The following is a 21,125-nucleotide window of genomic DNA, read 5'->3' on the forward strand; positions in this document are numbered from 1 at the left end:
TATTGATTCTTCTAAAATATTTAAAAAAAAAATATATATTAATAATTTATTTAATTTATGTTTTACACTTTTTTTATATTATTATTATTATTTTTATTTTTATTTTTATTTTTATTTTTATTTTTATTTTTATTTTTATTTTTATTTTTACTATTATTATTATTTTTATTATTATTATTTTTTTTTTAAAAAAAAAAAAATAAAATAAAATTATTAAATAAAAAGAGGAAGGAAGAATAATATTTACAAAATAGTTTTAATTAATTAAATAAAATGTTTTAAAAATTAAATAAAAGTACGAAGAAAAACTAAGTATTTGTACAATATAACAAATGTAATGATATTAGTGTATAATAAAATAAAATAAAATAAAATCAAAAAAAAAAAAAAAAAAAGATTTTTTTGTTTTTTTATTTTTGATTTCTTTATATATTTAATTTTTTTATTATTGTTATTATTATTTTTTTTTAATATATTTATTTTTTATTTTTATTTTTATTTTTAATTTTTTTTTTTTTTTTTTTTTTTTTTTATGTGGTAAATAAAAAATAAATTTAATTTTATATGTATAAAAAAAAAAAATATTTAATTGGTGATATTATGTAAAAAATAATTAAAAAATATTGAAATTAAAAATAATATTATTAAAAAAAAAAAAAAAAAAAAAAAAATAAATAATTAAAAAAAAAAAAGATAATGATGAATTAAAGATTTTGTAAATTGCCAACCAAATAGACAAATATACAGACAAATATACACAAAAGTAGACCAAAAATAAATAAAAATAAAAATAAAAATTTTTATTTACAAAAAACAACCACCCCCTAAGCCTTTTTTTTTTTTTTTTTTTTTTTTTTTTTTTTTTTTTTTTTTTTTTTTTTTTTTTTTTTTTTTTTTTTTTTTTTTATCTCAAACACACATTAAGTTTTAACACACAGTGTGTATGTCAATATGTTACTATTATAATTATATTAAATATACATATTTATATATATTGGATGAAATGGTGGGAACGAGAAAAAAAAAATAATAAATAAAATAAAATAAATAAAAAAAACATTCCAAATTTAATATTTACTAAATATATGCGGATGGGTTGTTATTTGAAATGTGAGAAAGAACTAGTTAATTTATCAATATTATTTCTATTATTATTATTAATAATATTATTTTTATTATTATCTTTTATAGTTCACAAGAAAGTTGAAATTTGATATATATAAATATATATAAAAACCAATTATTTATTTTATTTTATTTATTTTATTTTTTATTTTTTATAATTATTATGTGATATAAATTGGAAAGATTTGTGTTATGATTTTATATTTTTACTTTAAATTTTAATATTTAATTTAAATTAATTAGATTTTATTTGATTGACTAATTTATTTTATTATTATAGTTACAATTAATGATTAAAAAAATTATTTTAAAAAAAAAAAATAAAAAAAAAATAAAAATTAATTTAAAAATAGGAAAAAAAACAATTAAAATAAAAAAAAAATAAAAAATAAAAAATAAAAAAATAAAATAATAATTATAATATTATTAATAAAATATATACACCACTAGTAAATACACACCTTAAACACTCTAATTCTTATTTTTTTTTTTTTTTTTTTTCTATAAATACACTTTTTTTTATTTTTATTATTTTTTATTTTGGGTATGCATGGTGTTATAAACAAGGTGAAAAAAAAAAAAAAAAAATTTTGTGTGAGTGCGAGAATTTAGTTAGTGTGGTGAGTGAGTGAGCATGTGTGTGTGTGTGGGAGAATATGAAGATAAAATCTCTCTTTTTTTTTTTTTTTTTAATTTTCTATATCACTTCTCATGATAATGTGATTGTGTGAAAGTATGTGTGAAAGTTAAAAATAAACAAATAATTTTCTTTAGTGTGATTATTGCTTTTGTTGTTTTTTTTTTTTTTTTTACAAAAATCAAATTGGTTCAATGTTTAATGTTGTTAGTTTCACAAAAAATTAAAAATAAAAAAAAATAAATTAAAAATTAAAAAAAAAAATAAAATAAAAAATAAACATTCATTATTGTGTAGGATTATGGTTTGGTTTTATTATTTTTGTTTTGTTTTGTTTTTTTCTTTTTTTTTTTTTTTTTAAATGGTCCAATTTTATTATTTTACATATATGTAGCTATTAAATTCCTCATCTTTGCTTTATTATTAAAAAAGTTTTGGATGGGGTGAAATGAAAAAAAATAAAAAATAAAAAAAAAATTAATTATAAAATGTTGTTTTTATTTCAATTTATATCCATTTTTTGAGATTTTTGAATATATTTCGGGTATTTCGAGATTTATTTAAATAAAAAAAATAAAAAAAATAAAAAAAAAAAGATATAATTAAAAAAAAAAAAAAAAAAAAAATATTTATCATTATTATTAATATTATTATTATTAGTGAAACTTTTTTTTACCATAAAGTTTATCTTTTATTTTTGATGTAAAACTCCTTTTCATTTTGTATTAATTATTATAAAAAGAAGAATGTAATTATATTTTTTTTTTTTTTTTTTTTTTTTTTTTTATTTATTTGGTTTTTTTAATTTATAGAAAAAAAAAATATAAAATATAAAATTTTAAAAAAAAAAAATATAAAACAAAAAAAAAAAATAAAAAATAAAAAAAAATTATAAAAAACAAAACAAAAAAAAAAAAACAAAACAAAAAACAACAATTCTTTTTTTTTCTTACATTTTTGTGAGGATAAAAAATAATCTTTTTTATTTTTTTTATTTTTATTTTATTTTTATTTTATTTTTATTTTTTTTTATTTTTTTATTTAAAACTGATTTATTATTATTTGTTTGTTGTTTTATATTCTAAGGGAAATGAAAAATAAAAAAATAAAAAAATTATAATTTATAAATTTATGAATAAATTTTTTTTGTTATTCCTTTTCTTTTTTTATTTAATTTTTTTTTTTTTAAAATTAATTTTTTTTATTTTAAAATGAAAATACAAGAATACTGATAAATTTATTTTATTTTAAGAGTTTGAAGGGTTTAATTGTGATTCCGATAATCAAAATTAAAAACAAAAAAAAATATTTAAAAAAAAATGAAAAAATAAAAAATAAAAAAAAAAAAATATTGTGGGGTTCATAATTTTTCTCAATCCTAATACGAGATATTTCAATTATAAAAAAAAAAAAAAAAAAAAAAGGAAATTTAATTAATAAAAATAAAAATTAATGAAAACAACCAATAAATCATTTATTATTATTTTTTTTTTTAATTTTTAATTTTTGGTTTTTTTTTATGGAATTGTAGTTTTTAAACTATTGCTAAAAGAGTATGTTCGCTCACAATTTGATTGCAAATAAAAAAAATATAAAAATATATTAATCATTTAAAATTTGAGTAAATTTACCCACACAAAAATATTGATCACCTTTAATTTTTTTTTTTTTTTTATTTTTTATTTTTTATTTTTTTTTTATTTATTGAGGTGATAATAAATTGAAATCATTAATCTCTTGTGATGTTAAGGATAAATTCCCACTATTATTATTATAATTAATATTATTATTATTATTATTATTAATATTATTATTATTAATTTGGTTATTTTGATTATTTATAATATTTTTATTAAAATTATTATTTAAGAGTAAATTTGGATTTCCAACACCACAGAGTGCATTTAAGAATGGAGTATTTGAGAGTGAAGCAGAAGTTGAAGTTGGTACATTTGATGGCTTTGATAAAATTCTTTTTATTTTTACTAAAAAACTTTTATTAATTTCAAAAATTAATGCTATATCTGAAAACTAAAAAATTTTATAATTATATATATATTTTTATAGTTTAATAAATATATATTAATACGGTCAGTGGGTGATATTGATAAATATTAATAATTTTTTTTCTCTTTTAAAATATTTACCTCGATTAGAGATAAATCCTCTAAATGAATTTTCTCATATTGAGGAAGAGGACAACCATTTACAAAAACTGTATTTTTTCCTATATTTTCAATATAAAAATTTGCATCTGATTTTAATTTAATAATCAACTTTTTGAGATTAAATTTTTTTTTTATTTTATTTTATTTTATTTTTTTTTTTTTTTAAAAAAAAAAAAAAGGTTAATAAATTCGAAGAAGATTTTCCGAAAAAAAAAAAAAAACAATAGGACACAAGACATATTAACACACCAATATACAATTTTTTTTTTTTTTTCAAAAAAGTTTTTAAAAAAAAATACATACTTGTTTCTTCGAAATCTTATTAACATGGTTTGGATTTTCTTCATTTAAATCAAGGTCAATTTGGTTCATATTTGAGAAATCACGACCAACAATAATATCTCTTGATTTCATAAGATACCTAATATTTTTACCTCTAATAATATTTGCATATGACAATAAATAAAAAAAAAAAAAAAAAAAAAAAAAAAAAAAAAAAAGTAATTTAAAATTAATAATAATAATAATAATAATAATAATAATAATAATAATAATAATAATAATAATAATAATAATAATAATAATAATAATAATAATAATAATAATAATAATAATAATAATGGGGGAGAAGTATAACCTCCTTTAATAAAAAAAAAAAATTAAAAATTAAAAAAATATATTTACCTAACAATTGCAAGTGCTTTAAAATCTTTATCTCTATCCATTTCATATTCTCTTTCAACTATAACCATATTTTTCATATCTCTTTTTTCTATTATTTTTTTATTTTTTTTATTTTTTCAATTTACAAATAATATTTTTAAGATATGTTAATAAAACACAAGTATTTTTTTTTTTTTCTTTTTTTTCTTTAAAAAATTAAATTAAATTAATATATAATTGATTATAAACAATATACAAACCTTCTTTTTCAGATAATAAATAATTTGGAATACCAGAGAATGGATTTAAAATTAAATCACTCTCTAAATCTGTAATAGTTGGTACATTAGTTGTTAATAAATGATCCCAAGGATAACAATTTGAATCTGTTTGTGATGGTAATTGAGTATCTCTTTCATGAAATAAAAATTGAATTAAATTTTCATTTTGTTTCTTTTTTCTTTCCTTTTCTTTTTCTTTTTTATCTTCTTCATTTTTATTATTATTATTATTATTATTATTATTATTATTATTATTATTATTATTATTATTATTATTATTATTATTATTATTATTATTATTATTATTATTATTATTATTATTATTATTATTATTATTATTATTATTATTATTTATATCATTAGTTTGAGATACAGTAGTTGTAGTTCCAATAATTGGTTGATCTATAATCATTGAAGTAATATCTCTAAATGTTTGTAAATTATTATTATTATTATTATTATTATTATTATTATTATTATTATTATTATTATTATTATTATTATTATTATCAATTAAATTTTGTGATTGAGATACAGTTGTTGTAGTTTCAACTATTGGTTGATTTTGATTTTTATCTTGATTTTTATCTTTTTCAATTAATTTTAATTGATGAATTTTTAATTTTTGATTAATTATATGATTTTTATAATTTGGAATTTTATTAATATCTTGAGTTAATAATAGAGTACGATAAGATGATTGAAGATATTTTGAAGTTCTACTTTGATGAAATAAAGTTCTATTATCTTGAAGTAATTGAATGAAATTTGCTCTACTTAAATTGATTGGTGAATTTATTAGTATTTGAAACTCGACATTTGATAAAGGTGGTGAAGGTGCTTTAAAATGGTTCAATGCCATTAACCCAGACGATTCATCAGCAGTATCGGTATCATATAACATTGAACTCCAACGTTGTTCAATCTCATCTGGTGTATACTGGTTTGAGAATTCTTTACAATTTGATGATAATTGTTCAAATGATTCTGAAAATTGAACATTTTCCAATAAAATATAGTCATCGTGAATAGTCCACTTACCACGTAAATTCAAATCAGCTTGATGATATCTAATATAACGATTTTGTAATTTTTGTAATTTCTTTGATGTCTTTATAAATTTATTCTTTGGATGATCACTTTTTATAATTTTTGGTCTTTTTAAATTTAAATCTTCATTATTATTATTATTATTATCTTTAACATTACTAATACTACTAAATCCACTAAAACCTGATAATGAACTTGAAAATAATGATGGTGAATGTAATTGCGGTGTATCAGGTCCTAAATTTTGACCATTTTGTTGTAAATATCTATATAATAAATCATTTGAAAGAATTTGATTTTGAATATTTTTCATATCATCATATGTTGTTGTTGCTGTTGATCCTCCATCTCCTTGTAATTTCTTCATCTCAATATCAACTTGTGATTCAAATTCATTTAAAAATGAAGAACTTGCATTTTTAGAAAGAAATGATTCAAAATCTTCTTTTTTTGGATTTAATTTATCTTTTTTAAAAGTTGGTATTTTCTTTTCAGATGGGTCTTTTTTAGGTGCACCTTTTCTTTTTGGTGTTATTGGTAATGGTGGTATTGGTGCTTCATTTAAATTTGCTGATATTATATCATCTAATGATGCTGTTAATAAATTTCCACTTGATAATGATGATGATGATGATGTTGTTGTTGTTGTTGTTGGATCCGTTGATAATTTTGATTTCTTTTCAGATTTAATAGTTTTTTCTTTTTCACGTTCTTTTCTTTTCTTTTCTTGTTTTTCTTGTTTCTCTAATTTATCTTTTTCTTTTTGTTTCTCTTTTTCTAATTTCTCTCTTTCTTTTTCTTTCTCTTTTTCTAATTTACTCTCTTTTTCAATCTCTTTTTCTTTTTTCTTTTCTTCTTTTTCTCTTTCTTTTTCTTCTTTAATTTTTTGTTTATCTTTTACTTTTTCTTCTTTACCTTTTACTTTTTCATTTGATGTTGTATTTGTTATTGATTTTTCTTTTTCTTTATTACTTTGTTGTTCCTTTTCTTTTTTAGTATCTTTATCATTATTTTCTTTTTCGATTTCACTATTATTATTATTATTATTAATTTCTGTATTATTATTTGAAGTATCTCTAATACTACTTTTATCTTTATCTTTTTCTCTACTACTATTTGAAGTTCTATCTTTATCTTTATATTTATCTTTTTCCTTTTCTTTATCTCTGCTACTTCTTTCTTTATCTTTATCTTTGTCTTTATCTCTGCTACTTCTTTCTTTATCTTTATTTCTTGTTTGTACACCAAATATAGTTGCTAAAGGATCATTATAAGATGGAGGTTTTATATTTAAATTTGGTTTTTGTACGGATGTATTTCTACTACTATTGCTGCTACTACTATTACTACTACTATCTTTTTCTCTATCTCTATCCCTGTCTCTATCCCTATCTTTTTCATTATCTTTTTCTCTAATTTTATCTCTACTTTTTGAAGTGGATGATGACGATGACGATGATGATGATGATGATGATGATGATGATGATGATGATGATGATGATGATGATGATGATGATGATGATGATGATGATGATGATGATGATGATGATGATGAAGAGGAGGATGACGAAGAGGAGGATGATTTTTGTGGTGTTGGTGATATAATTCTACCACTACTTGATACTTTAAAAGGGAAATCTGATGTATCATTAACATCGGTTTCTAATGACCCTTTGCTGTGTGACTTTGATTTTTTAATATCACTTTTATTTTCATTATTATCTTCACTGTTGTTGTTGTTATTATTATTATTATTATTATTATTTTTTACACTATTTTTTACACTTTTATCGTTATTTTCAATATGGGTTTTTGAAACTCCCTTTGAAATATGGGTTAGTTGTTCTTGGTTCATTTTCTTTTTTTTTTTTTTTTTTTACTACTATTTACACATGTTGGGAAATGAAATAAACTATTTTTAAAAAAAAAAATAAAAAAAAAAATAAAAAAAAAAAAAAAAAAAAAAATAATAAAAAAAAAGATTTTTATTTTTTTATATTGATAAAATTATTTAATTTAATTTAATAAAATTATTTTTTATTTTTTTTTTTTAAGTTTTATTAATTTCCTATTTTCATTTATTTATTTTATTGTTTTTTTTTTTTTTAAAAAACAGATAAGCTAATGGACAAAATAAGAATATTTAAATTTAATAGTTTTTTTTTTTTTTTTTTTTTTATTCAAAAAAAAAAAAAAAAAAAAATAGAACTTAAACACAACCAAAAAAGATATTTCCTTTTTTAATTTTATAAAAAAATTAAAATAAAATAATAATTATTTTTAATAGGTTAATCCTGGAAAATATTTAAACAAAATAAAAAAAAAATTATAATAAATAATAAAATCCATGTTTATTTTGATTTTTTAGTAGTTCCAAAATTTGAAGGTAACCCAAAAGAAGAATAATCAAATTCATCTTCTTCATATTCAACTTTTTCTTTTTCTTTTTCTTTTTCTTTTTCTTTTTCTTTTTCTTTTTCTTTTTCATTTTCTTTTTCTTTTTCATTTTCTTTTTCTTTTTTATTTACATTTACATTTTCATTTTCATTTTCATTTTCATTTTCATTTTCATTTTCATTTTCATTTTCATTTTCATTTTCATTTTCATTTTTATTTAAATTGTCTTTACTATTATCATTAGGATTATTAATAGATTCTTGTTGGTTTGTAGATTCATCATTTTCTTTTTCTTTTATATTTTTTATAATTTTTTCATATTCTTGATCTCTTTTTAATTGTAAATCTTTTTCAGTTACCTTTTTACCATCATTTAATTTTGATAATAATTTATCTTCTTTTCCTTTTTTTAATTTATTTTTAACTTGTGATAATGTTGATGTTTCAACTCTCATACTAACACCTTTTAATCTATTATCTAAATAATATTAATAAATTATTATTTATTTATTTATTTATTATGGAAATTTTATGTTAATAAATTTTGGGGAGGGGAGGGTACCATAATTAAAAAAAAAAAAAACTATACATACGTCTTTTAGTATTTACATGAGCTAACATTGAATTTGAATCTTTAAAACTAACATCACAAACATCACAATAGAAACCACCATGTTTATCAGTTGGTGTAACACCTTGAACTATTGTAGTTTTACCAACTTTATTAATAAGATTTAAATCTTCATCTCTTGCTTTAAAGAATGATAAAGGTTTATCTGGATCAATTATATTATTTTGGTTCATTCTTTGTCTTTTTTTTGATATTTCATCTTCCTCATCACCATCACCGTCAACTAATAAACCTGCTTCTCTATCTTTTGCTCTTTGTGCAAAATATTCTGAATCCCATTTCTTTCTAAATGTTGAATCTACAAAATCTTTTTTTTCACTCATAATAATTATCCTTCCTTTTTTAATTATAATGTATAAAAATGAAAGAGAGAGTGTGAAAATTATGATAATAAAATAAAATTAAAAAATTGAAAATTAAAAAAAAAAAAAAAAAAGGGGTTGGTTTCTTCTCAAAAAAACGAATATCCTTTTGAAAAAAAAAAAAAAAAATGAAAACTTTTTTTTTTTTTTTTTTTTTTTTTTCATATTTTATTTTTGTATCTGCATTATAATGAAAAAAAAACAATTAAAAGAATTAAATCAAGAAACATTATCACCATCATCATATGAATTTTGGGATGATTTTTATGATAGTGGTGAAGGTAAAGGTGAATGTTATGAATGGTATGTTAATTTCAATCAATTAAAGAATTATTTATTGAATTTGATAAAAGATGGTGATAAGATTTTACATGTTGGTTGTGGTAATAGTTTTTTAGCAGAGGATTTAGTTGAAGAGACTGAAAATATTCATATTGAAATTATAAATATTGACGTTTGTGAGAATGCAATCAATAGAATGAATGAAAGAAATAAGAAAATTACAAATCAACGTGTTAGAAATAGTTTAATTTATCAAGTTGAAGATGCGACTGAAACAAACTTTAAAGATAATCAATTCAATGGTATCTTGGATAAAGGTACTGCTGATGCATTATTATCAACATTAGAGTTGGAGCAAGGTGATAACGAAATGGTTAAATCATTATTAAGAGAAATGTATCGTCTCTTAAAATATCATACAGGTTGGTTCGTTTGTGTATCAAGAAATGTCTGTTTGGAACCTTATTTTTACAGTGATGAAATGACAAATTGGGATTTAAAAAGAATTGATTTAACTACAAATTCAACAAAAGGAAAAGGTATAACTCAAGTTAATTATATTTATTTAGCAAAATCATTACCACTTTCAGATAATGAGAATGAAAATGAAAATTAAATTTATCTAATAAAAAAAAATAAAAAAAAAAAAATCAATTTTAAAAAAAAAAAGTTACACAAAATTGGTGAAGGGGGTGGAAAAAAAAAAGAAAAAAAGAAAAATGTTGAAATTTCAGGATATGTTAATTTTTAGTTTTTTTGGTTTTTTTTTTTATTTTTGGTTTTTTTATTTTGTGAATAATGATCGATATTTGTTCAACCCAATCACGCTACTTTTTTGTGAATAGATAATTTTTTATTTTATTTTAAAAATTTTTTTTTTTTTTTTAAAATATTGTGCAAATATTACCCAAAATTAATTTCGTGCATGATATTTTTTTTGAAGTTTTTGACCGATGACAAAAAATAATTTCAAACTTTTTGGCAAAACAACGCTTTAATTTTTTTTTTTTATTTTTTTTTTTAATTTTTTTTTTATTTTTTAAAATTATTTTTTTTAATTTTTTAATTTTTATTTTTTTCTTTTTTTTATTTTTATTTTATTTTTTTATTTGCAATTGCAATAGATAAATTTGCTTTTCCCTTATTATTTTTTTCTCACTTTTTTTTTTTTTTTATATTTTTTTTTCTAAAAAAAAAAATTGAAAAAAAAAAAAAAAAAACCTCAAAATAATAATAAATATAATAAACATAAATTAAATAAAAAAAAATAGAATGAGTGGGAAACACTTATTCCTCATTTATTTCATAATATTTTCATTCCTTTTTATAAATATATATTGCGAAAATAACAACGTTAATGACAATGAAAATAATAATGATAAAACTTTTATATTAAATAGAAATAATACTCATAGTATTAACGATAACACTACAAATAAAAATAATAATAAAAATAATAATAATAAAAATAATAATAATAATAAAAATAATAATAATAATGGTAATAATGAGGATGATAATAGTTTAAATATAAATAATAATGAGGGAAAACGTTATAAACCCAAACCAACAATAACTATAACACCAATACAACATCATACTCCTCATCCACATACACCACCACACCATTCACGACCACCACATTCACAACGACCACCACCAACTCGTCCACCAAATACATTTTACCCAAGACCAACTAAAAGCCCATCATTACCAAACGAAAGTAGTGATCCAAATAAAAATAATAATAATAATAATAATAATAATAATAATACAAGTAGTAGCAGTAGTAGCAGTAGTAGTAGTAATAATAATAATACAGATACAGGAGATGTAATACCAATGGATAGTGGTGATAACTCAGAATCAATTGTATATGATAATTTATTCTCAAAATCAATGAAACAAATTTTAGGAAATTCAAAAACTGATCCAATAACGGCTTATGTAAATTATAAATATGATTTATTTTTAAATAGATATAATATCAGTAGTGGTAATGATAATAGTAATAGTAATAGTACAGATTTTAATAGTACAAAAAGTAATGGTTTAGAATATTCTTCATTTTTAAAAGAATATATAGAAGAAAGAAAAATCAATTTTTTAAATAATAATAATAATAATAATAATAATAATAATAATAATAATAATAATAATAATAATAATAATAATAATAATAATAATAATAATAATAATAAAAATAAGAATTTTTTATTTAAAACATCAACAAATATAAATAATAATAATAATAATGAAAAAATTAAATTAAAAGAAAATAATTTAAATTTAAAAAATTTAACAATAATGAATAAGATTATAACGAATAGTAGTATAGAATCAAGTTCAATTTATAATAGTAGTTTAAGTGATTTTAGTAAGGTAAAGAATTGTACACTTTTCAATACGGAATTGGTTAATACTATTATTGAAAATAGTGTATTAGATAATTGTATCATTAGAAAATGTATCATTAGGAACAGTGTTTTAATCAATCGATCAATGATAACCAATGACACGTTCATTAGTAATAGCACCATTATTGGTGATAGTAAATTTAATAGTAGAGTTAATAACGCCACCATTACCAATCATTCAATAATATTGAATACTAAAATCAGTAGAACTATCATTAATGAAAAGTCAACTTTAAAATCTTGTAAAATTATATTTAGTAATTTAAAAAATAGTATCTTTCAAAATTCAGTGGTTTTCAATAGTTTAAATGCAAATTGCACTTTTGATAATACAACTGTAATTTTCGATAATTTCAATGGTGGTTCAAATGATGGACAGTTTGGTAATACAAACGATACTGATCACAACAACGATTATAATGAAGAAGAGGAAGATAATTACCTTTTTGATGACTATACTGATTGTTTCTCATCTGTTGTTTCAAATTATTTCAATAGAGATATAATGCATAATATTGAACAAGTTAAACATAATTTTATAATTGATAATAATAATAATAATGATGATGATAATAATACTGATCCATTATTTCCACCATCAGATTCAACAAAAACAAGAAATTCAAATTCTACAACAACGACAACATCAACAACTTCAGCATCAGAACCAACACCACCTCCACCTCCACCAATTCCCCCAACATCAACATCAACATCAACATCATCAACATCATCAACATCAACATCATCAACATTATCAACATCAACATCATCAACATTATCAACATCAACATCTACATTAACATCATCAGAAACTAATGATTCAAATCAAGGTCCAGGACCATCAACACCACCACCAAAATTACAATGGAAAAAATTAAAAATTAAAGTTGATTATAGTTATTTAACAAAAGGATTTGAAAAATCTTGTAAAGTTCAAGGTCAAAAGATTATTATTGGTAAAGTTGATCAAAGTATACCAATTGAAAAACAGAGAAATTGTTCAAGTGATATTAAATTAAATTGTAATTATTATTGTGGTAAAAGTGATATATTGACAGATGACCTCATTGATTTCATAAAATATTCAGTTGTAACAGATATGGTTTCAATTTTTCAATCACTTTTATCAGTTCAATCTGGTCCAAAATTAGAGATTGATAGATTCATTTGGGGTACAACTGGTGGACAATGTACAGAGGGTATTAAAATCTCAAGAGAATATGTTGATAAGGGTATAGATGATTATAATTTCCTTTTGTATATAACAGCAATACCAATACCATTAAGAAGTGCATTTGCCTATGGGTTGCCTTGTAATTTCAATTTAAAAAATCCATCTAAAAACATTCGTGGTAGACCATTGGTTGGTACGATTAATTTTCAACCAAAATCATTTCAAAGATTAATGAAATGCTCAAAAGATGTAAACGATCATGACTCTAGAAAACAATATAATACAGCTATAAAAATTGCAATGCATGAGATGGTGCATGTACTTGGTTTCTCTCCATTCTATTTCAATAGTTATATAGATCAAAATGGTAGAGCTCATGCAAGTGTAAACGTTACTAAAAGTATCGTTGGTGTTAATCCATCGAAAACCTCTGTCAAAAATGTGGTTGCCGTATTAATTACACCTCAATTAAACTATGTAGTTAATAAATATTACGGTTGTTCAAATAATGATACAGGTATTGAGTTGGAGAGTCATTTAAATCAAAACTTCCCACCCAATATGTTGGATGCTCATTTCTCATCTCGTATTGCCTATGGTGAATTAATGACTTCTGCTCGTAATCCTACAATGTCACTCTCTGTTTTAACTTTGGCATTACTTCAAGATATGGGTTGGTATCGTGTTGATACTTCAATTCCACAAGAATACTTTTGGGGTAAAAATCAAGGTTGTCAATTTCTAACAGGTAGATGTGAACAACGTAATCAAAACTATGGTCATCATTGTGATACTAAACCATTGGGTTGTTCAGTGGATCGTAGATCAATAAACAATTGTAGTTACAAAGATGTTGGTACCGTATTGGATCCTTACTATCAACATTTTTCAAATGCTAGATTCGGTGGTGATCCTGAAATGGAATATTGTACTGCCTATACTTCTTCCATGTCCATCGAATGTGCTACTGTTCTATCAAATGAAAGTAATTCAAGATGTTTTGATTTCAAATATTCAAATTCAAATAACCATTCTTTCCCTCAATGTATACCTCAACGTTGTTATCAAAATATTTTACAAATATTTTATAATAATACTTATTTCAATTGTCCATTTGATGGTGGTTCTTTAAATCTTGGTAATAATTTAACTGTTTTTTGTCCAGAATATAATTTCTTTTGTTCAAATTTACTTTTACCTTCAATGTTAGTAAGTTTTTTTTAATTTATTTATTATTTATTATTTAATTAAATTTTAACATATTAACTTTTTTTTTTTATTTTTTATTTTTTTTTTCAATAGCAACAAGGAAGTGATTCTGGATCAACAAATTTCCAAGATTTTGATCCACCATTTTATAAAAGACATGCATTTTGGATACCACTATCTTTAGCAATTACTTTAACACTTGGTTTGATATTTTTAGTTGTTTTCTATAGGAAAAAGTATCCACCAATTACAAAAACATTGAAAATGAAATCTCCAATTTCTGAATTCAACAATATAAATTCAAATGATAAAAGTTCTTTAAGGATGAAAAAGTTTAGTAAAGTAATAGAAGATGAAACTGTTTAATTTGATAAAAAATAAAAAAAAGAAAAAAAAAAAAAAAAAAAATATCTTTTTTTTTTTTTCCTTTTTTTACCAAAAATAAAAATATCTTTTTTTAATTTTTTTTATTTAAATAAATATTTTTATTTTGTTAAAATTTCATAACCATCTTTTGTTACTAAAATTGTATGTTCAAATTGAGCAGACCAACCACCTTCTCTTGAGGAAACTGTCCATTTATCATCCCACATTTTCCATTCTGCATATGGAGATGTTGATTCAACTAAAACTGGTTCAATAGTAAAAATCATACCTTCTTTCATAACTGAATCAAATTCATTTGCACATTGGAATACAAAAGGTGCTGTATGGAAAAGTTGACCTATACCATGTCCTGTAAATTCTGGTGTTACACTTAATGAATATTTATTTGCAACTAATCTATTTTTTTTTTTAAAAAAAAAAAAAAAATTAATTAATAATTTAAAGTTTGGAAAAATTATAGGTAAAAATATTAATTATTTTAAAATACTTACTGAATCTTTTTACCAATTTTATTAAATAAAGCACCATCTTTAACTTCACCAATTGCAGCATATAATGCTTTTTCTGTAGCTTCAATTAAACGTTTTGAAGAAGAATCAATTTCACCTACTGGAAAAGTTGCACAAGTATCACCATGATAACCATTATAATAGAGGGTTACATCAATTTTTACAATATCACCAAATTCCAAAGGTCTATCATCAGGAATACCATGACATAATACTTCATTTATTGAAGTGCAAATTGATTTTGGAAAACCTTTATATCCTAATGGTGATGGATAGGCACCACGGTCTATAATATTTTGATGAACTAATTTATCGATTTCATCAGTTGTAATACCTGGTCTGACTAATGTACCAGCATATTCTAAAACTTCTTTTGCCATTTTACCAACTACTCTCATATGTTCAATACTTTCTGCTGTATGAATTTCAATTGGATCATCTATTTCAAAATCTATAACTGGTTCACCTAAAACATATTTTGGTTTTTTAATATGTGCTGGAATTAATGGTTGAGGTGAAACTATTCCGCCTCTAATTAAATTATCTGGATTTCTATAAAGTTTGGTTGTCATTTTTCTTCTTTCTTTTCTATTCATTCCTTCCAATGGTGATGCTGTTTTCTTTGTTAATCTTTGTGATCTTACAAAATCTCTAATCTCTTCTGTTTCATTTTCTAAAATCTTTTCTTTTAATTTTTTTGGTGATAAATCATCTTCAAATGAAGAATAATATCTTTGTTGTTGTTTTTGTTGTACATTATATGATTTTATTATATTATTATTATTATTTAAATAAGATGATGAGGATGAGGATGATGATGAAATTCCACCATTAAATGATGTTTTAAAAACATTATTGATTGATGATTTATTAATAATATTCTTTAAAATTTTATTCATTTTCCTTGTTTCTTTTTTGTAAATTAAAATGAAAAATAAAAAAAAATCTCAAAAAAAAAAAAAAGTTTGTCGTCGTTTTTTAAAATTATTTTTTTTTATTTTTATTTTTTTTTTTTTTTATTTTTTATTTTTTATTTTTTTAATTTCATTTTCATAAGTATAATCTTTTTCAATCTTTTTCTATCAAAATGGCAAAGAAATCATTATTAGTATCAACATTAATACCTATGGTTGGTGTTACATTAGTATCATTTGGGGTTTTACATCATTTTATGCAACATAAATTTGAAAGATGGGATCATGAATCTTTGGGCGACCCAAATAAAAAACCAACTACTTTAGAAGAAGAATATGAGGTAAGAAAAATATTATAATATTATATAAATAATAGTTTTTTTTTTTTTTTTTTTTTTTTAAAAAAAAAAATTGATTTTCTATTATCTTCTAATAAATATTATTATTTAATTTTCAGAAAATGTCAAAAAAAATTGATTTCTCAAATTATGAAAATAAAACTGTTCCTGGAAGAGATGATTATAAAAATTAAAAATAAATTGTATAAATACAATATATATACATATAAAAAAAAAAAAAAAATAAGATAATAAAATTGTAAATAGAATTAAAAAAAAAAAAAAAACATGGAAAAAAAAAAAAACATGGAAAAAAAAAAAAGATTCTTATTCAAAAAAAAAAAGATTTGATATTTATTTTTGGTTTTTTTTTTTTTTTTTTTTTTTTTTTTTTACAACAAGTTTAGTGATATTAAATAAATAATGATTACCATAACAAAAACACGCAAATACTGAAAGAAATAAATAGTTTTTGGTTTGTTTTTTTGGATTTTCTTTTTTTCCATTTCCTTTTTTCCTTATTTTGATGATACCAACATTAATATTTTTTCAACAGCTTTTTGAATTGATGGGTGTGGCGAAGATTTAAGGTATTGAAGTGGTTCAATAATATTTGATGATTTTAAATATGGAATATGAATTGCTATAATTAAAAAAAAAAAAAAAAAAAAAAAAAAAAAAAAAAAAATTCTGTTAATATTATTATTATTATTAAAAAAATTAAATAAACATACGATTTACAGATAAAACCAAAATGATTTTTAAAGCAGTCATTTGTGGTGCCATTGAAGTTGAATTTGGATCTAAATAAGATAATAATAAATCTACAATATTTGAAGCAGTTAAGATGAATTGACTATCTTTATTTGAGACTAAACAAGCGATTGCTTCTAAACCCAACATTCTTAATGCTTCGAATTGAGTATCACCCAATAGGGAGAGATATTTCTTTACAACTCTTTCACGATAATGACCGAGATTAATTTGATCTTGAACGGATTTCAAAGAGATAACTCTTGCAAGTGCAGAAGCGACACGTAAATCGAAACCACTATTAATTGAATGTACCATCATATCCAACAATTGATTTACGCCACCCAATTTGACAAATTCAACCTGTACAGAATTTGACTCTAAAAGTAATGTTAAACACCAAAGAATTTGCAATCTAATCAATTCATTCTGATGAGATAATAGATTGATTAATAGTGGAATACCACCTTTGATGAGGATTTGCTCTCTATTCTCTTCACGGTCAGCACCATTTGATAATTGTGATAGTAGACGTAGGGTAATGAAGAGGATATTCTCTTTTTGTGAATTCAAAGTCTCCATTAAGATATTGATACCCAATAAATTTCTAAACAAATTCATAATCTCTTCATTGTGTTCAATTAATGTTGAAAATTGTTTTAAACATGATAATTGAATCTCATCATAGGGCTGATCCATCAATTGGAAGATTAAAGGTACGAAATCTGCCTCCAATAGATATTCAATATTTTCAACATTTTTACAAAGTTGATCAATGGTTTGACTTGCTCTATGTAAATTCAATAAAGTTGGTTGACTAATTAAATCCTTTACAACATTTGCAATCTTTTCAATTTTTACTCTCTTTTCTGGATCCAATGATTCATTAAATCTTTTATTTGGATTTAAAAGATTATTCATTTCATTCTTTATTTTTTCTTCAACTTGTTCTTGTGAAACTAATGAATCTTGAGTAGAAGTTGATGAAGTTGATGATGTTAATTGTTGTTCTGGTTGTTGTTGTTGTTGATCTTGTTGTTGTTGTTGTTGTTGTTGTTGTGTTGGTTTATTAAATCTTTGAATTGTATGTAATGGTTGTCTTAAAATTTTTAAAATTGTTGTAAAAGTTGGTCTAACGGATGGATCAGTTGATAAACAAAGTTTAATTAATTTTTCAATTGTGAATGGACAATTTGGTAAAGGTGGTCTAAGATAATGAGTATAACCATTGACAGTGTTACTCTTTAGATCGGATAATTTAATATCACGAGCGAACATCTCCCAAAGTAAAACACCAAAACTGAAAACATCAACCTTTGTATCGTAACCACCCTTTGAACCTGACAAAACATTGAATAGCTCTGGTGCAAGGTATTGGGTGTGTAATAATTGATTCTTTAATTGAAAAGACATAAACTTCTTTTTCAAAGTTTCATCCTTCAATGAAGTGAAACCATAATCTTTGATATAGATCTTCAAATCTGAATTCAATAGAATATTCTTTGGATGCAATGATCTATGAACGATATTAAAAGAGTGAAGGAATGACATGGCCGAAGCAATCTCTTCCGATAGTCTAAGAATTAATTGAAGTTCATTCTTCTCATCTAAATTCTTTATGACGATATCTAAATTGCTACCAGTGATATACTCTGTAAAGGTGGTGAATGTTTGATTGTCAAATGATGCTCCTGCCAATGCTAAAATATTTGGATGTTTAATTGCTACCAATTGCTCAATCTCATTGAATAACATTGGTGTCGCTTGTGATGTTATGAAATTCCATTGTTTCATCACTATTCTCTTATCCTTATGAATACCTGCTCTTTGTGTTGTACCATTATTACCTGATCCAATAATATCTGATGGTTGTGCTTTAATATACCATGATTTATCTGATTGTTGTTGTTCAATTTGATTCTGTTCATCAATTAATTCTTTATTATTATTATTACCATTGCTATTATTATCATTATTTTTATTTGTAATATCATCATCTAAATCATTATTACCTAAAATCTTTTGAATAACTTGTTCATCAGGTGTTAATTGTACTTTTACTTTTGATTGTAATGATTGTTCTTCAACTGATAATGGATAGAATTGTTGTGATGTATAAACAACTTTTGGAGCTGATGGGTCAAGATTACTTGAAGATGTTAATAGATTTGAATTACTCTCTTTAAAATGTGAAATCATATCATCTAATAATTGATCTGAATCTTTGAATGTTGGTGATACAGGTGTTGATACTGTTGTTGTTGGTGGTTGTGGTTGTGATGTTGGTGTTGGTTGTGGTGCTGCTGGTTGTGGTGCTGCTGATTGTGATGGTGATGGTGATGATAATGTTGGTATTGGTGTTGGTGCTTTTGGTGATGATACTTGAATATCAACTGGTGCACCAAGTTTTGCTGCTGGTCTAGTTGTTAATGTACCATTTGGTGATTTACTAGCATTTAATTTATTAACTGTTGCTGCTGTAGTTGTATTAGTAGAGGTAGTGGTTGATGGTGTTACAATTGGTGTTGGTATTGATGTAGTTTTAATCTCTTTTGGTAAACTATTATTACCATTTGGTTCTGGTATACCTCCAAATGATTCAATCATTTCATCTAATAAATCTGCTGCATCAATTGCTTCTTTAGTTAAAATAATTGCTCTTTCTGATGAAACTCTCTTTAATATTGGATTACCATTCTTTACACTATCTGTTAATATTTGTTCATCTGCTGTTGTTGTTGTTGGTGGTGGTGGTGGTAATTGTAATTCTTCAGTTGATGGTGGTGGTAATGGTAATTCCTCAGTTGTTGGTGGTGGAGGTAAAGAAATTGAAACAGGTGGTGGTAATTTTGCAATTATTACTACATCATCTTGTTGTGATGGTGGTGGTGGTAGTGGTAATGTTGAAGCATTATTATTACTAATTATATTTGATGGATTTGAAGGTGGTGATAAATTTTTAGATAAATATGAAGATGGTTTTCTTTTATTTTGAATTGAACTATCTTTCATAAAAGTTTCTTCTAAATCTTTTAAAGTTGATTCTAAATCAAAGGTTGAGGTGAGTCTTAAAGATTTGATTCTAGAATTATCAGTTTTAATTGAATTTCTAATTGACTCATCACTCATATCATTTAAGAGTGTATCTAAATAATCAAATCCTCCTTCATTTAAATTACTTGGATGTTGTGATAATCTTGATTTTCTTTTCTCTGTTGCTGATTGTTGGGCTGCTGTTGTGGTTGTTGTTGAACTATTTCCATTTCCATTTGGCATTTGCTCTTGAAATGATATTTTTGTTGCAGAATTACCATTATTATTATTATTATTGTTGTTGTTGCTGTTGTTGTTGTTTAAATTTATTGTTGATTGACCATTTAATGCAGCCTCTGATTCTGCTAACATCTCATTTAATAAATCATCCAATTCTAATGTGAATTAAAATATAATTCATTTATTTAATTTTTATTATGAAAATAAAATTTTAATTTGAAAAAAAAAAAAAAAAAAAAAAAAAAAATTATATAATAAAATAAAATAAAATAAGAAATAGGGAAAAGTAAAATAAAAAGTTTTAAAAAAAAAAAAAAAATTATTAGATTTTTATCCCATGATTAGGAAAATAAAATTTTAAAAAAAATAATAAAAAAAAAATGGAAAATAAAAAAAAAAAAAAAAAAAATTACTTACCAGACATGATTGAGAGTATTTAGTATATAAATAATATCTATTTATAAAGAGTTTGTTTTTCTTTTTTTTTTTTTGTTTTTTTTTTTGTTTTTCTATTTAATGTGGGGGTGTGTGAGATATTGATATTCTTTTAAA

General features: G+C 21.9%; 7 protein-coding genes across 7 annotated transcripts; 3 read left to right on the plus strand and 4 right to left on the minus strand.

The window, feature by feature from the left end:
• Window positions 1–3,463: 3,463 nt before the first annotated feature.
• DDB_G0280119 (hypothetical protein) lies at window positions 3,464–7,779 on the minus strand (the record flags this gene model as incomplete). The annotated part of the gene is made up of 5 exons (XM_636162.1): window positions 3,464–3,793; window positions 3,910–4,038; window positions 4,234–4,366; window positions 4,615–4,702; window positions 4,854–7,779. 5 exons carry the CDS (start codon window positions 7,777–7,779, stop codon window positions 3,464–3,466), a joined length of 3,606 nt encoding a protein of 1,201 aa, XP_641254.1.
• A 496-nt stretch (window positions 7,780–8,275) lies between these two features.
• Window positions 8,276–9,275, minus strand: DDB_G0280121 (C2H2-type zinc finger-containing protein; the record flags this gene model as incomplete). Its single annotated transcript, XM_636163.1, has 2 exons — window positions 8,276–8,799; window positions 8,915–9,275. 2 exons carry the CDS (start codon window positions 9,273–9,275, stop codon window positions 8,276–8,278), a joined length of 885 nt encoding a protein of 294 aa, XP_641255.1.
• A 229-nt stretch (window positions 9,276–9,504) lies between these two features.
• Window positions 9,505–10,212, plus strand: DDB_G0280123 (hypothetical protein; the record flags this gene model as incomplete). The annotated part of the gene is made up of 1 exon (XM_636164.1): window positions 9,505–10,212. One exon carries the CDS (start codon window positions 9,505–9,507, stop codon window positions 10,210–10,212), a length of 708 nt encoding a protein of 235 aa, XP_641256.1.
• A 656-nt stretch (window positions 10,213–10,868) lies between these two features.
• Window positions 10,869–14,765, plus strand: DDB_G0280125 (hypothetical protein; the record flags this gene model as incomplete). The annotated part of the gene is made up of 2 exons (XM_636165.1): window positions 10,869–14,399; window positions 14,493–14,765. The coding sequence occupies 2 exons, from the start codon at window positions 10,869–10,871 to the stop codon at window positions 14,763–14,765; spliced, it is 3,804 nt and encodes a 1,267-aa protein (XP_641257.1).
• Window positions 14,766–14,884: 119 nt separating this feature from the next.
• map1d (methionine aminopeptidase) lies at window positions 14,885–16,194 on the minus strand (the record flags this gene model as incomplete). Its single annotated transcript, XM_636166.1, has 2 exons — window positions 14,885–15,182; window positions 15,278–16,194. The coding sequence occupies 2 exons, from the start codon at window positions 16,192–16,194 to the stop codon at window positions 14,885–14,887; spliced, it is 1,215 nt and encodes a 404-aa protein (XP_641258.1).
• Window positions 16,195–16,382: 188 nt separating this feature from the next.
• On the plus strand, window positions 16,383–16,741 carry DDB_G0280129 (hypothetical protein; the record flags this gene model as incomplete). The annotated part of the gene is made up of 2 exons (XM_636167.1): window positions 16,383–16,550; window positions 16,667–16,741. 2 exons carry the CDS (start codon window positions 16,383–16,385, stop codon window positions 16,739–16,741), a joined length of 243 nt encoding a protein of 80 aa, XP_641259.1.
• A 324-nt stretch (window positions 16,742–17,065) lies between these two features.
• Window positions 17,066–20,997, minus strand: DDB_G0280131 (armadillo repeat-containing protein; the record flags this gene model as incomplete). The annotated part of the gene is made up of 3 exons (XM_636168.1): window positions 17,066–17,190; window positions 17,282–20,728; window positions 20,991–20,997. The coding sequence occupies 3 exons, from the start codon at window positions 20,995–20,997 to the stop codon at window positions 17,066–17,068; spliced, it is 3,579 nt and encodes a 1,192-aa protein (XP_641260.1).
• Window positions 20,998–21,125: the final 128 nt, after the last annotated feature.

Source organism: Dictyostelium discoideum (assembly GCF_000004695.1).
Source record: "Dictyostelium discoideum AX4 chromosome 3 chromosome, whole genome shotgun sequence".
Taxonomy (NCBI): Eukaryota; Evosea; class Eumycetozoa; order Dictyosteliales; family Dictyosteliaceae; genus Dictyostelium; species Dictyostelium discoideum.